The 16,985-nt window shown below is 38.0% G+C and overlaps 2 protein-coding genes across 2 annotated transcripts in view; one reads left to right on the plus strand and one right to left on the minus strand.

Moving 5' to 3' along the window:
• KIAA0825 (KIAA0825 ortholog) overlaps nucleotides 1-15,807 on the minus strand; it is a 59,465-nt gene extending 43,658 nt beyond the window's left edge. The window contains exon 1 of the mRNA XM_029942616.1: nucleotides 15,712-15,807. Within this exon, the coding sequence (XP_029798476.1) occupies nucleotides 15,712-15,764 (53 nt within the window). The 5' untranslated portion in view covers nucleotides 15,765-15,807. The remainder of the gene's footprint in view (nucleotides 1-15,711) is intronic.
• Nucleotides 15,808-16,672: 865 nt separating this feature from the next.
• SLF1 (SMC5-SMC6 complex localization factor 1) overlaps nucleotides 16,673-16,985 on the plus strand; it is a 99,767-nt gene continuing 99,454 nt past the window's right edge. Inside the window, exon 1 of the mRNA XM_029942617.1 lies at nucleotides 16,673-16,758. The gene's annotated coding sequence lies outside the window, so the exon portion shown is untranslated. The remainder of the gene's footprint in view (nucleotides 16,759-16,985) is intronic.

Here is a 16,985-nt window from a genome sequence, read left to right on the forward strand (position 1 = left end):
TTTTCTAAAAAGAAACTAAAGAGCCAGACAAAATTGAAAAATACTATCATTTCAGTGCTCTAGAAAATGACCTAAGAGATATAACAATTTGAGAAGCATTTATATTTAAAAGACTGCTAATCTTTAGGAAAGAACACTAAGACCCTGTTACATTCTGGTCTGGCCTCTTATCACCACCATCAATTACAACTCAGTCAGCACAGAGGTTCTTCCAGGGTGAGTAAGATCACTAAGACTGGAAATGTCTGTTTTGTGGTCAAATAGGGCTAACTTGAACTTGAGTGGTAGGTTATACCCATGTTTGGCAGCGTTTCATTGGAAGTGATCTTATAAGTGGGCAAGCAGGGAGAGTAAACAGCTCCATTGGTCGAAGGTCATGGTCATAACTGGGGTATATATTCTTAACTAAGGTTGAGAGGATGTGTAATGGAGACCACAGAGGAACAAAGCTAGTCACATATTCCTGAAGCTGAACAGTCACACACACAGAGCAAATGTGAAAAAGCCTAGCAGAGAGTGAACACTATAACACACCTGAAAAGTCTGAACTTTCAAGGTAGTCCTCTGTCAATACAGAGATCCATGAGTACGTTACAGAAGACTTATTGATTTGATGTGTTTAAGCACAAGCACTGTCCAACAATCAGCTAAAAATTAAAGATACACAGACACAGGAACAAGTCTTAGAAGCCAAATGTAAAACTCAAAACAAGAATATTAAAAAACCAAACCAAATGAAACAAACAAACAAACAAAAAAACCAGATTTATCAGTGCCACGTATCACATGTGGAGAGAAAGGGAGAAAGATGTCACTGTATTTAGTTTAAGTAAATTATTACACAAGAAAACAATCAAATGAACAAAACCACAACCTTCAGGGAAAACAAAATATGAGAATCCAGAGTTGCTACAATAGATGATCTAAAATAACTAGCTTTCAACAAGAAATTATGAGACATACAAAGAAATAGGGGAAACCATCTGTGTGTCTATAAACATTAGATTTTTAAAAAAGACTTCAAAGCAGTTATTACCAATATGTTCAATGAACCAAAGGTGACCTTATTTAAAGAATTAAAAGAAAGACAACAATAAATAAAAAATAGATTCTCAACAAGTAGAAATTACTTAAAAAAACTTCAAATGGAAATTTTGGAGCTGAAATGTACAATCAGAAAATTCACTGGAGGGTGGGGGCGCCTGGGTTGCTCAGTTTGTTAAGTATCTGACTCTTGATCTCAGCTCAGGTAATATCACGATTCAGGGTATTGGCAGTGCGTTGCGCTCTGTGTTGATAGGATGGAGCCTGCTTGAGATTCTCTTTCTCCCTCTCTCTCTCTCTGCCCTTCCCCTACTTGCACACACCACCTCTTTCTCTCAAAATAAACTTCAAAAATAAAATAAGCTAAAAAAATAAGACAGGAAGCATATTAAAACTACAGCAAAATGGAAAATCTAAACCCCACCATGTTAATAACTACATTAAATGTGTATGGTCTAAACATCTCAATCAAAAGGCAGAAATTGTCAAAGTAGATAAAAAAAGCAAGATCTTACCACATGTCATCTAAAGAGACAGATCTTACATTCTCAGGCAAAAAAAAAAAAACCATATTAAAAGTGAAAGGATGGAAAAAGATGTCATGAAAACAGTAACCATAATCAGCTGGAGTCACTGTACTAATATTAAACTAATAGGCTTTGAGAAAAGTATTTTGAGGGGTGCCTGGCTGGCTCATTTGGTTAAGCATCTGACTTCAGCTCAGGTCATGATCTCACTGCTCGTGAGTTCGAACCCTATGTTAGGCTCTGTGCTGACAGCTCAGAGCCTGAAGCCTGCTTTGGATTCAGTGTTTGCGCCTCTCTTTATCTGCCCCTCCCCCACTCACACACACTCTCTCTCTCTCTCCTCCAAAAATAAACAAACATTTTTTAAAATTTTTAACATTTAAAAATAGAAATAGCATTTGAGGGGCAGCTGGCTGACTCAGTTGGTAGAGCATGCAACTCTTGATCTCAGGGTCATGAGTTTGAGCCATTTGTTGAGCCTGGGGCCTACTTAAAAGAATAAATAGACAATAAATATCTTTAAAAATAAAAATACAAAGGAAATTTTAAGAGTAACAAAAAAAGAATTTAAAAAAGAAAATAAATAATACTTGAGAAAATGGGATATTTAAAAATGATAAAAGGGTCAGTACATCAAAAAAAATAATGCTTATAAATGTATATGCACTGAAACAAAGCACCAAAATCAGTGGAGTAAAAATGACAGAACTGAAAAAAGAAATATACCATTTGACAAGTGTAGTTGGATATTTCAATATTGTCCTATCAAAAATTAATGGAACAGAAAATCAGCAAGAGTATTAGAAAATACTGTTCACCTACTCAACCTCTCATATTTTCTACTCTACTCAATGATGCCACAATACACTTTTTTTCATACGTCAAAAAATATTTTCCAAATTAGACCATATACCAAGTCATAAAATAAGTCTCAACAAATTTTAAATAAGATCATAAAAAGCATAATCTATGAATAGAACAGAATTAAATTAAAAATCAATAGTAGAAATAAATCTTGGAAAATCATCAATATTTTGAAATTAAAGAACATACTTTTTAAAAAGTTTGTTTGTTTTGAGAGAAAGAGAAATGCAACTGGGAAAGGGGCAGATGGATAGAGAGAAAGAGAGAGAGAGAGAGAGAGAGAGAGAGAAAGAGAGAGAGAGAAAGAGAGAATCCCAAGCAGGTTCTGTACTGTCAGTGCAGAGCCCGATGAGGGCTCCAACCCATGAAGCATGAAATCATGACCTGAGACAAAACCAAGATTTGGACACTAAACAACTAGCCACCCAGGCACCCTAAGAACACACTTTTAAAAATGTTTATTAGTTATTTTTGAGTGAGAGAGAGACAGAACAGAGCGTGAGCAGGGGAGAGGCAGAGAGAGAGGGAGACACGAAATTCCAAAGCAGGCTCCAGGCTCTAAACTGTCATTCCAGAGCCTGATGCGGGGCTTGAACCCCCAAACTGTGAGATCATGACCTGAGCCGAAGTCAGACACTTAACTGACTCGGCCACCCAGGCATCCCAAGAACACATTTCTAAATAACAAATTGAAAAAGAAATCACAAAGGGTTAAAAACATTTTACTGAATGATGGCGAAAACAATATGTCACATTTTATGGGATACACAAAAAGCAGTGTAGAAAGGCAACACAGAAGATTACAGCAGAAATAAATGAAACAGAAAAGAGAAAAGCAATAGAAAAAAATAAGGTCGAAAATTGGTTCTTTGAAAAAATGAACAAAATTCGAAACTGCTACCAAGACTCATCAAGAACAAAAAAGACTCAAACTACCAAAATGAATAAAACCGATGTCAGTACTGACTATGCAGAAATCAAAAGGATTATAAGACAACACAATGAACAACTTATGCCAACAGATTAGACACACAGATGAAACAAACACATTCTTAGAAAGACATTAAATGACCCAAACTGACTTAAGAAGTAATGTGAAAAACAAATAGATCTAAAGCAAGTAAAAATCTGGCTTCAAAATCTCCCCATAAAGAAAAGCAAAATCCCAAGGGTTTCAATGGTAAATTCTATGAAATAAAAACAAAAAACCAACATTTCACAAACTATTTCAGAAAACAAAGGAAAGAAATCTTTCTAATTCTATGACATTATTATCCTGATTGCAAAGCCAAACAGACACAACATAAGAAAATATATTGCAGACTAAAAACCTATGCTAAAAAAGAAAGAGGGCAATTGTGGGGATGAGCACTGGGTGTTTTATGGAAACTAACTTGACAATAAACTATTTAAAAAAAAGATCTGGGGCACCTGGGTGTCTAAGTCAGTTAAGCGACTGACTTCTGCTTTGGTTATGTCTCCCAGTTCATGGGTTTGAGCCCCACATTGAGTTCTGTGCTGACAGTTCAGAGCCTCAAGCCTGTTTCAGATTCTGTGTCTCCCTCTCTTTCTGCCCCTATCCCACTCATGCGCTCTTTCTTACTCTTTGAAAAATAACAACCATTAAAAAAAAAAATAAGATAATTAAAAGCAAAGTTCTGAAATCAATACCCTCTCAACCTTCAGAAAATAGAAAAGAGCAAGCTAAACCCAAAGCAAGCAGAAGGAAAACATTAAAGATTAGATTTGAAGTAAATAAAAAGAATAGGAAAACAGAGAATATCAATGAAACTAATGTTAAGTCTTTTAAAAGGTGAACGAAGTTGACAAACCTTTAAATTAACTGACCTCCCCCCAGTCAAAAAGAGGAAAGAGTCAAATTATTAAAATTAGGAATGAAAGAGGGGATATTACTGACATTACAGAAATAAAGGTTATGAGGGGATGCTACAGACAACTGTAGATCATCAAATTATATAATCCAGGTGAAATAAACTCAGAAAGATACCACGTACTGAAATGATTAAAAATTTTTAAAAATATGCATAGATCTGTAACAAATAAACAGACTGAAGTTAATAATCAGAAATCTTACCACAAAGAGAAGTTCAGGGCCAGGTTGGCTTCATTGGTGAATTCTACCAAATATTTAAAGAATTAACACCACTCTTCACAAATTCTTCTAACAAATAGAAGCAGGGATACTTGCCACTCATTCCCTGAGGTTAATATTACCTTGATACCAAAACCAGACAAAAATATTACAAGAAAAGTATAAACCAATATAAAGGGAAAAATACTCAACAAAACATAGCTAACTGAATCCAGCAATATTCAAAAAGAATTATATATCATGACCAAGTAGGATTTATCACAAGAATGTAAGGTTGAATCACACTCAAAAATGAATCAATGTAATACACTTTATTAAAAGAATACAGAACAAAAACTATATAATGCTCTAAACAGATGCAGAAACTAATGTGTGGAAATCCAATACCCTTTCATGATGAGAAACACTCAACAAACTAGGAATCGAACCCAGAAACTGAGTTCATATTTAATGATAAAAGGCCAAAACCTTTGCCCTTAGACGCAAGAACAAGATAAGAATGTCCTTTTTTTTTTTTTTTTTTTTTTTTTAATTTCTTATAGTCAATACTGTACTGGAAGTTCTAGTCAGGGCAATTAGGCAGGACAAGTACATAAATTTGAAGGGAAGAAGTAAAACTATCTTCACTTAGATGACATGATTTTGAATGTAGAAAACTCTAAGGAATTCTAAAACAAAAAACCCAAATGATTGGAGCTAATGAATATTCAACCAAGTGTATAAGACATCAGATGAATAAACAAAAATCAAACTAATAAACTAGCAATTAACAATTTGAAAATGAAATTAGGAAAATAAACCAAAAGCATTGAGTAGAATAAAATACTGTCCTTAGGAGAAATTTAATGCAAGAGGTCCATGACATTCACTGAAAACTAGAAAATCTCATTGTGAAACACTGACTTAGCCATAAGTAAATTAAAAGTCTATGTCTTATGGATTGAAAGATAAAATATTGTTAAAGCGGCAGTGCTTCCCAAATCAATCTACAAATTGAATATGGTCTCTATCAAAATCGCAGGTGCTTATTTTGCAGAAATTAACAAACTGATCTTAAAATTCATACGGAAATACAAGGGACCCAGAATAGCAAAAACAATCTTGAAAAAGACCAAAAAGAACTCACATTTCCCATTTTTCCAAATTTAGGACATAGCTACAGTAATAATATACTTAAGGATAGTGGCATAATCAATGGAATAGAATTGATGGCCCAGTAATAAGTCCATACATGTCCAATAGCTTTTTGATGAGAATTTCAATAGGGAAAGATAAGCCTTTTCAAGAAATGCTGGTGAGACAACTAGATATCAACATGTAAAAGAACTGTCAGATTCCTTCATCAGAAGACATAAAAATATTAACTCAAAATTGATCAAACATCTAATTATAAACAAAAAGTATATTAATTTTTAAAAAGTAGGGGTGCCTGGGTGGCTCAGTCAGTTAAGTGTCCCATTTTGGCTCAGCTCGTGAGTTCGAGTCTCGCATCAGGCCTGTGCTGACAGATCAGAGACTGGAGCCTCCTTCCGATTCTGTGTCTTGCCCTCTCTTTGCCCTTCTCCCACTCGCAGTCTCTCACTCTCAAAAATAAATACACATTAAAAAATTAAAAAAATATATATATATCACAGGCATAGATCTCTGTGACCTTAGAATAGGCAGTTGTTTCTTAAATAAAGCACTAAAAGCAGAATCAACACAATTAAAAAAAAAAAACCAGGGTTTCACAAAAATTAAAAACATCTGCACCTCAAAGAACACCATTAGTAAAGTGAAACAACAATTTACAGAGTGGAAAAAAATATTTATAAATCAAATAACCTGATAAGGGAATAATATCCCACAATCTATAAAGAAATTATTATAGCATAACAATAAAATGACAGGTAATTTAGTTTTAAACAAGCAAAGAACTTGAATAGATCTTTTCTCCAAGGAAGATATGCAAATGGTGATTCAGTACACGAAATGATGCTCAGCATCACTAGTTACTAGATAAATGCAAATTGAGACCACAAGAGGTACCACATCAACATTCACTAGAATGGCTACAATCAAAAGACAGACAGAAGTATTGGGGAAGATGTGGAGAAACTGAAACTCTCATTAACTGCTACTGGGAATGTAAAGCTCTCTCCCTCACCTGGTCAGCGGGAATATTTCCTTAAAAGCACTTTGCATTTTGTAATTATTTTTATAATATCTTTCAGGAGACTGAAAGCACATGAAAATTGGTTTGAGGCTGCTTTACTTCACCTAAGTATATTAGTTAGGGCACCTGTCATTTTGTGTGCTACCTAGAATTACTGATTTCCTTACCTTTCTCAACCACTAAACTAAATCTTAAGATTGGACTGTGCCTTCAAAAGAAAAAGGTGTTTATTTATTTATTTAGAGAGAGAGAGAGATCGAGGGCAAGGGAAGGGGCAGAGAGAGAGAGGGAGAGAGAATCCCAAGCAGGCTCCAAGCTGTCAGCACAGAGCCTGATGCAGGGCGATGTGGGGCTTGATCTCACGAACCATGAGATCATAAACAGAGCCAAAATCAAGAGTTGGACACTTAATTGACCCAGGTGCCCCTGGACTGGTCCTTCTTAATTTTTTCATCTCATACCTAGTCAAGTGGCTGACACAGAGGAAGCACACAGGAAAAGTTAAAGTAGTATCAAAATGTAGTACTCAGATCCTGGATGGAGCTCCAAAATTCTTTCAGGGTATGCAAAAGTTCAAAACTATTTTCATAATAAGACCTATGCCATTCACTAGGTTGACATTTGTACTGACACTGTAAAAGTAATGATCCCAGGTGTCAAACTGCAGTCCCCAAACTGCATTAGTTGTGTAGTTGTCTATTGCTGCTATAATAACTTCCCACGAATTTACTGTTCTAAAACCAGAGAAATATGGTATCTGACAGTTCTCTAGGTTAGAAGTCTTGAAATGGGTCTCACCACACTAAAAGGAAGTGGGACAAGAGAGCTGCCTTCCCTTCTGGAGGATCTGAAGAGGATGCATTGTTTCCTTGCATTTTCTGACTTTTAGAAGCTGCTCTCTTTCCTTGGCTCATGGCCCACTTCCCTCATTTTCTATTTAGGTCTGTGGATTGAGTCCTTTTCATACTGGATTACTCTGAATTCCTCTTCAGCCTCCTCCTTCCTCTTTTGAGAACCATCCTGAATTGGACCCATTTGGATAATCCAGGATAATCTCACTATTGGAAGGTAAACTGATTAGCAACTTTAATTCCTCTTTGTTATATAACCACACATATTCACAGGTTCCAGGGATCAGGATGTAGGGCATCTGGGGGGGTGGGGTCATCCTGCTTACCACCTTAGTCCGAGATTTTCAACTACACAATTGGAATAAAAAGTAAAGCCAGGTTTACTTGATGTCCTTAATGAAGCGGTAAAGATTAGTAATTTTATTAAGTCAACCTGTGAGTACACCACATATTTTTTTCAAAATTAACCAAACTGAGCTCTCACTTTAAGGAACACATTAGACAGCATTTGTTGCCAATGATATAATTAGAGCTTTCAAAGCAAAAATACGAATTTTTAAAAATTCATATATTGTCAGATGGAGAGCTTACCAACAGTTAAAATTTTTCGTAATGAGACTGCTGGTAATAGTAACAAATAGGATTTTTTGATCATGCATAACGAAAGGTATTATGATTTGGCAGATCAGCATACCTCAATGAATCAGTGTTTTCCATATGGTCAATATTTTACGTAACAAAATCATATGTTTATAAAAGAATCCTTCAAAGTGCAAGACAGACCAGGGGGAATTTTAAAGTAACAGATTACACAAAGTTCACTCATAGGGTTTCAGATTTCACGTTGCAATTAAATTTTAAGAAATCACCACTTACTAAGTTTGGGTAAAGGATCAAAAAAACATTCACGATGATCTGAAAAGGCCATGTAAAAAGCTCCTTTTTTTTGTTTTTCAACTATAGGTCTGTATGAGGTTGGATTTTGTTCACTTCAACCCAAAACAACGTATCACCACAGAACGAACACAGAAGCAGATCTAAGAATTCAGCACTCTTCTTTAAGCCAGACATTAAAGACATTGCAAAAACATAAAATAATGTCACTCTTCCCTTAAAACTTTCTTTGGGAAAATATAATCATATTTTTAAAAAATGCTTATGTATATTAACATGTGAGGCTTTATCACTGAACTAACTACTTTTTAAAAATATTTAGTTTGGGAGCGCCTGGGTGGCTCAGCCGGTTGAGCGTTCAGCTTCGGCTCAAGTCATTCAAGATCTCATGGTTTGTGGGTTTGAGCCCCGCATCGGGCTCTGTGCTGACAGCTCAGAGCCTGAAGCCGGTCTTCAGATTCTGTGCCTCCCTCTCTCTCTGACCCTCCACTGCTCATGCTGTCTCTCTCTATCTCAAAAATAAATAAAACTGTAAAATTTTTTTAAATATTTAATTTTAATTTATAGTTTAATAAATATATGTAGATAGAATTACAACATAAAAACTCTTTTTGAGGTAAACAGTAATTTTTAAGAGTGTAAAGTACTATGAGTACCACAAATTTGAGAACTGCCTAGTGAGATAAATGAGAAAGCCCCAGAAAGATCATGATCAGATAACATCTATCAAAGCAATAAGCCTAGGCGGCCACACTGGACACCAGGATAGAGAAGACAACATAAAAACAGGGCATGGAAGGAGGGCTCCATTAACAAAAAGCCCCACTCCCAAACTCTTTCCCAGTCAAATCTGTGATTTGCAATGACAGAGCTCACCCTTGGAAGCTAAATTAGCCCACAGGCATTTTTGAGGGCAGGTATTAATATATGCTAGAAAAGGAAAGACTGATGTTTTAGAAAATTATAGAGGAATAAATTAACATGTGATTATCCACAAAACTTGCATTTAAAAATATTAGTGTGGAAAAAATGTATTAGGGAGCTGGTCTAAAATAGCAAGAAACATGGGTGAAGAATGTCATCATGCCAACGATTAGTAAAAATTACGACTTCATCAGTGAAATGCTCCTCAAAAAGAGCTCCTATCATTCCTCAATTTAAATTAGGTAAACTCCAGACTTAAACTTGGATTCTCCAAAGGGAAAATGGAAAATTGAGGTGACACAGCATGGCTGCCAACTGCTAGAAATAACTACAACTGTCCAATGTCTCTGACATTCAATGGCCTGAGTCAGAGAAGAGCCCTTTTCAGTAACCTTAGCAAACAAATAATGAAAAGTGACAGAAAAGGATGGCCATAGTAACCAACTGGGAAATAGAGTAGTCATGTCCCCTAAATAGGGCAGCCAGTAAGTTTTTTTTCATGAAAGCATGATTTAAAAAAGAGCCCTAATTTAGATTCTTAAGAATCTAACTTGTGGCTCAATTCACATTTCATGAGTTACTGGGCAACTTAAACTACCTCTTTAGTTTTCATTTCCTTATGTAAGATTATAAAGTTAGTCTAAATACCTTGCTCTAAAATTTAACTGTAAGCCACAGTAACAAATACATTTTATATCCAAATCCTGAAGTCACACACATCTTAGATAAAAATACACGCTAGTACTCACCAAATGGATGAGTTATAATCTGCCATTTGAAAAGCACTGAATTGAGTGATGTCCACAATTGTTTATTAAAAACAACAAAAGTGAAGGGGCTGCCTACAAAAGTATAATATCATGATCTTTTTAACTACAGAGGTATCTTTGGGAGAAAGAAAAACATATATTCACATTTGGGTTAATATTCAAACTATGAATACTAACATTACTCAGGTTTCTGAGATTGTTGTATTCATTGACTACCTGAATTTAGAAAAAAAAATTAAAGTTTATTTATTTATTTTTTAGGCAGGGGGAGCAAGGGAACAAAGTAAGGGCAGAGAAAGAGGGAGAGGGAGAGAATCCCAAGCAGGCTCCACACTGTCAGTACAGAACCCAACATGGGGCTTGATCTGAGGAACTGTGAGGCTATGACCTGAAGCAAAATCAAGAGTCAGACCATTAACCCAATGAGCTATCCAGGTGCCCCATGAATTGGGAAATTTAAACAGCATATTGTGTTTGACTACCTGATGTAAAAAAAAAATCAGTTGATTAGCTAATGTTTGCATTTTCCAACTCTTATTTGGATCTTCTGATTCCTTAAATGTTCAATGGCTAACAAAACTGTATTATAAAATATAGGAAGTTGTTGATCTAACAATATGTCCCTCAAACATTAATAATGTCAATGTTTGGCAGCAGGGATTGTACTTTTCTTAGAGGCGGTTAGGACAGGCAGTAAAGGTCAAGAGTTGAGGGGCACCTGGGTGGTTCAGTAGGTTGAGAATCAGACTCTTGATTGCTGCCCAGGTCATGATACCAGGGTCGTGGGATGGAGTCCTGTGTTGGGCTCCACACCACTCAGCATAGGGCCTCCTGAGGATGCTCTCTCTCTTTCTCCCTCTGAGCCTATCCCCCACTTACTCTCTGAAAAAACAGCAAAAACCCAGCTCTTAAAAAAAGTCAAGAGTTTAAATTTAAACACACTTGTAAATTATAACTATGACAACTACCAATTATTTTTACTAATAGCTAACATTATATCGAGCACTGTGGCAACATGAGATTCTTCTAACAGATGACTTTGGATCACATATTCCCTGTTATGCAGTTGAAGTCTTCCTCAAACAGTACAGTGGTTTGGCTTCCTTGCTCTTTCCCTTTTTCTCTCCCTCATTCCTTCCTTCCCGCCTTTCATGTGGTCAGACCTGCACTGAAGCCTGAAGGCACTTCCCTCCTACGCTTGCTCCCTCCTCTTTATCCTTCACAGGCTTCTTCCCCAATAAACCTCTAGGGCATCTAAACCCCTCTTAGGAGACACAAAACTTGAGGGACTATTGAACACTGAAAACGAACTGAGGGATGGTGGTGACGGAGGAGGGCACTTGTGGGGAAGAGCACTGGGTGTTGTATGGAAACTAATTTGACAATAAAGTATTTAAAAATAAATAAATAAACCCCTCTTAGGATCTGCCTCTCCAGGAATTTGAGCCAACAAAGAAAGTGCTTACAAGTCCCGCCACCATAATAAACTCTATGCATCATTACTGAATCTTCCCACAAGACTTATGAACAGATTACTATGATCTTCATTTTAAAAATAAGGAAACAAACACTAAGGGCAGAAGAGTATCTGTCCCAGATTCTCACAACTAGTGACAGAGCAGAGATTTGAACTGCTGACTTCACGGTTACACCCCAGACCTTATTTTAAAGCAATTACACTACATTAAACAACAAACTAGATAAATCCCCTAAAAACATTCTTTCTGATGCCTGTGTGCTTTCACACATTATCACATTTATTCCTAATAAATCTATAAAGTTAACATTACCACTTGACAGATTAAAAAATTGGGGCTCAAAGAACTCAAGTCAGTCCTTTCAAATCATGTAACTTCATGAATTTGAGCTAATAATATGCAGGTCTTCTCTGACTTCAACTGTTTTACATTTTACTGCTTGGTCAAATTAAAATGACTTTGTTTTTTTAGTTTTAGCTAATTTTCTTGAAAATGTGATTCAGCAAAGAATTCACCAAATAATTTAAACAGCTATATATTTCTTCTCTCTCTCTGTGGGTACATGGGTATTCACAAATATCACAGATACTCTATTACCAACTTAAAATAATAATTTTTTTTTTTTTTGGAGCCAAGAAAGCCTTTACTGGGGTCTGCGATTCCCAGGCGAGGTTCTGTGACCCCGGGAGTGGGACGTCAGGGAAGTCGCCAATAATTTCCTGAGCCACTTCTCTCCTTATCAACTTGTTTATAGGAAAATTGCTGGGGCACTGTTTCAAAAACCCGTCTCCAATAACATATCAGCAGTTGAGGCTGGCAGGCGGTATTCTCTTTACACTTCTGATATTTTTTAATATAACGATGCTGATTTTTACCTTTAAACCTTCCTTAACCAGAGCCACCTGAAGGGGCAAGTCAGATGTCTGCAAAATCATCACACCTAATGATTAATCCCTGGTTGTTTCCCAGCCTCTAAAAGAACACAACCTAACAGTACTTTGCAGTACGTCAGTCAGAGCTGGATATCAGAAGTAAGTCAGCAGCATATTCGAACACCAGAAAAGGGAGTGTGGTAGGATGCAAGAGGAGGGGGTGTTGTTTTTGTTTTGTTTTGTTTTTCTGTAGAAAGGCATGTGGAAGATCATCCAAAAGTGGCAATCCTGGGGATCCGGGCACAGGCAGGTCAGGAAGAGGAGACTCCGGAGTGACCCCATCTTGGAGATCCTGGACCCATTCCTGGGAGGAAAGAGCCAAGGGCCCCCTACCCAGTCCCCTCTGTGACTTCAAATGAGGAAACTGAGGCCCAGAGACAGGCAGGTAGTTGCTCAGAGTAACTGACATCAGTTAAGGGGCAGGAGCCACGGAAAAAAGGAGTGGAAAACCTCACAGCTTCAGAGAATCCCCACCCCAAGCCAAACCTGAACCCTATGCCATCTTAGCTAGGTGTTAGTGCCCAGCCTCCACCCTGTCGGAACAAAGTGTTTATAAACAAATCCTCACGCCATTGATGTGAATCTGTGTCCCCTCAGGCAGGAGCCCCAGAAACAGAAAGCTAGATGGGCCCTCAGAGTCCCCTCCCATCTCTGGCGGGGCCTGAGCCCTGAGTCTCAGCCATCCATTCATTAGAAAAGAGAGGACTGTCCCTAACTGGTTAAGCGGATTGAAGGTAGGAAGTCATAGGCAGGTACTGGGCTGGAGCTGGAGTAGAATCATGGACAATTTTTCATTTCTTTTTAGTTTGTTTGTATAGTCTCTAATTTTTAATCTATGACACATGAGGGTTGCTTTAAATGATCTATAAGTCCCCTTCAGCTGTAAAATCCTAACTTTAGCTGATTCCCAAGTATTAATCTGAATATTTGAGAAATGATTCTCAGAGAAATCCATTTTCCTTTGTGTATACACCTAATTAGTAGATGAGGCAGATTTAAAATCCAAATGGAGGCAGTACAGCAAAGCGGTTAAGGTAATGGCCTCTGAAGTGAGCAATGGTTCAAATGACAGCTCTGGCACCTAATGACTATGGGAACCTAGGACCATTTGCAAAGCTTATCTTTGCTTCAGTTTTCTCATCTGTAAAATGAGCATAATAATACCCTATAGTTCTGTGAGGATCAAGTGTAACATTGCATAGCAGAGTGTAAGAAACAATAAATATTAGGCATTCTCCGATCTCCCATCTCACTGTCCGGTCTTCTTTGCAGGCGACCACAATGCCTTTTATGGATGAATATGGAGTGGACATTCATTTCAGCATCAAAGTGAGCTACGATAAACAAGCATTTATGTGGTAAGACCCTTTTTAAAAATGCATGTACAAATACTTCTCTATGGATAAATAACATTTTAGAAAGTAATCACTCCTTCAATAATGCTTATTGAGCCCCTACTCGATGCTAAATGCTGAGTATGGGATAATGGACAAAACATACAATCTCAACTTTCAGAGCAGTGACATTCCATCGCAAACAAACCCCAATATCTACCTATGGGATATGCAAAGCAAATACCTTTCACATAGTGAGGGTGATACAATGTAATAAAATGCACACTAGTATTTGAGACTAGCTGTACATATATACTTGTGTTTATAAAACAGGATATTCTTTATAACCAAGTTCTAGGTCATTTGTAATATTGGTCATTTCGGTGAGATTTTAGTAAATTCCCTGAGAATTAGGCTATTTCTATTTTTCTACATGAAATAGAATACTGGAATGGGTTATGTTTAAGAATACTCCCTTGGGGTGCCTGGGTGGCTCAGTCGGTTAAGCCCCCGGCTTCGGCTCAGGTCAGATCTCACGTTCGTGGGTTCGAGCCCCGCATCGGGCTATGCAGACAGCTAGCTCAGAGCCTGGAGCCTGCTTCCGGTTCTGTGTCTCCTTCTCTCTCTGCCCCTCCCCCTCTCATGCTCTGTCTCTCTCTGTATCAAAAATAAATAAAACATTAAAAAAAAAGAATACTCCCTTAAAATGTGTGACAAGCACATAATCTGAGGGTTACATGAATTAAATGTAACAGTTTTGCTAATCACAAATAAATAGCAATTCCTTAGGGGCATTACAAAGTTCAGTTTTATGAAGTTTGTGCTCACCTGACTAAAAAGACAGCTGATGTTCTGGACTTAGAGTCATCTAAACACTGATGATCTTTAGATTATTTATATTTGTTTCGAGTTAGGAGGATAAAAGAGACCAAGAATCAACACAGAAAAAACACTGAATTATTCATATGACAATGTAACTTCACGGTGATACCTTAAATCCTTAGCACATTCCTTAATCTTTAATACTTTAATGTAAGGAATTAATTCGTTAACCCATTAACACATCCCTAAAATTTCCTCATACTCCAGCTTTGCTATCCTTCTGACTTCTGAATGTGACATAATACCTATCTAATTATACAAGAGTATGAAAAGAATGATTCTGTTATTGTTATTTATGAGTATAAAGCACAGTAAAAAGAACCAAAGTTTGGGTGAATATAGACTGTGTTCAAATCTCAATTGTGCCATTTAAGTATATAATTTGTGGGAATGTTTTTCAGGCTCAGTCAATTTTTTGAGTCTCAGTAGAAAATGTTTGCAAAACAGGTACAATATGATTTTTCTTGTAGAATTGCAGTAACTTCAAGGAATGTACAGTGCCTGGCAAACACTAGTTATTTGTGGTATAGTAGTTGGCTGTATAAATTTCAAAGAACACAAATCAAGGGCAAGAATACAAAAAATCACTGCCTGTCTAAAAAGCTAGTTGCTATATTGACACATGTAATTTCCCTTAAATTATTTACAATCTCTTCAAATGGAACAATAACATAAGGTTAAATGAACATGGCAAAACTGGGACCAAAGGAGGAGATTATAAAAGTTGGTTGACCTATTAATCAACAAGGATATTAGAATATCAATGTGCTGTCATAAATATGGTTGCATTACTTTCAAAAAGTAAGAAGGAATTTGGCTAATGAATCGGGCTTTTTTCTTTATGGTAATTTCTATAACTTTTTGAAACTGGGAATATAAATTAGCTGCCTTTAAGGGGAAAAGTAATGATTTAAATATAAGGTGGTGAGGGAAAACTACTTACCTAAAAAACTGCATTACATAAGTGTGAAGTAGCCAAGGTTCCCTAAATGGCATATTTCAAACCTTCCATTGAAAGAACACCTTTCCTCACATTCTCTCTCCATCGCAAGCAATTTTCTCTTTAAAACTACCTCAGTCTTCAAAATTCTCCTGAATCCTTCATTATGGAGGAAAGCTGGAGCAGAGCAAGAGCACTTCTTTCTTAAGGTACACCTACTTTTCACCTCTTGATTACAGGTTTCCTTAAGGCTACAACGTTTATGTAAAGCCCATGAGCTCACAGTAGTCAGGAAAACAAAGCACCTTCTAAGACAATTCAAACAGCGGCGGGAACGTCTAATTCCAAACACGGACGACTCCCTCATCCCAAACATTTGAAAAGTGCAACCCAACGCAATGGAAACAGTCCTCAGGACAAGGAGGGTAAAGTAGCTCTCGGGAATCGAGGGTGGCTAAACCCTGCCAATGGAAGAGTAATGACACTCCTGGGATATTGAAGGAAGACTCGCTACTACAAGTCTCCGTATACATTGTCTTTGGCCTCTCTTGAGAATCCGAAGTCGAGTTCCTAGTTGGAGATAAACAGTCCTCGTGGAGAAGGGGTTGAGCCGGAATCCCGGGGCCTTTTCCAGTAGCAGAGGGTCAAGAGCCACAGGACTGGATGCAGACGCCTGGTTCAACCCTCTCCCACTCACTTCTTGGTCCTGCTAAGAAGCTACACGGAGGTCCGACCAGCCGGAAATATCAGGCCCCAGAGGCAACCCAAAAAAATCACTTACCAGTCTCCCACGTCTGGCGCAGATCTACCGAAACCTGGCCCGTCCGCCAGAACCCAGCCAGGCACCCGCTCGGACCACCCTGACGACAGATCGAGAGCGTCACTGACAACCACCCGGAAGTGGTACAATAGCTTCCGGGGCCGCCTAGCGCGCGGCGGGAAATTATTTCCCAGAGCCCGGATTAGCGAGGTAGCGAGTGCTGCAGCGGCAGTCGTCTCCCCTTACCACCGCCACCCGAGGGAAGCAACCCAGACTCTCCGGCAGGGAAGGTAAAGGGCCTCAGCTCGGAAGACAGTGTACCCTGACTCTCTGGGGTTGTTTCCCCCTTGCCCGCAAAGTTTCTGCGGCTGCCAGCTGCGAGATTGGGAAGGGGCTGGGGTTGAGCGCCGGCTTCTCTTGCCTTCCGCAGCCACCATTCGCTCCCACTAGCCCGGCCTCGCTGAGCTCTGCGCCCGCGTTGGTGAGCTGCGGCCGCAGACCCCGCCCCGCCCCGCCC

Source organism: Suricata suricatta, chromosome 6 (assembly GCF_006229205.1).
Source record: "Suricata suricatta isolate VVHF042 chromosome 6, meerkat_22Aug2017_6uvM2_HiC, whole genome shotgun sequence".
NCBI classification, from domain to species: domain Eukaryota; kingdom Metazoa; phylum Chordata; class Mammalia; order Carnivora; family Herpestidae; genus Suricata; species Suricata suricatta.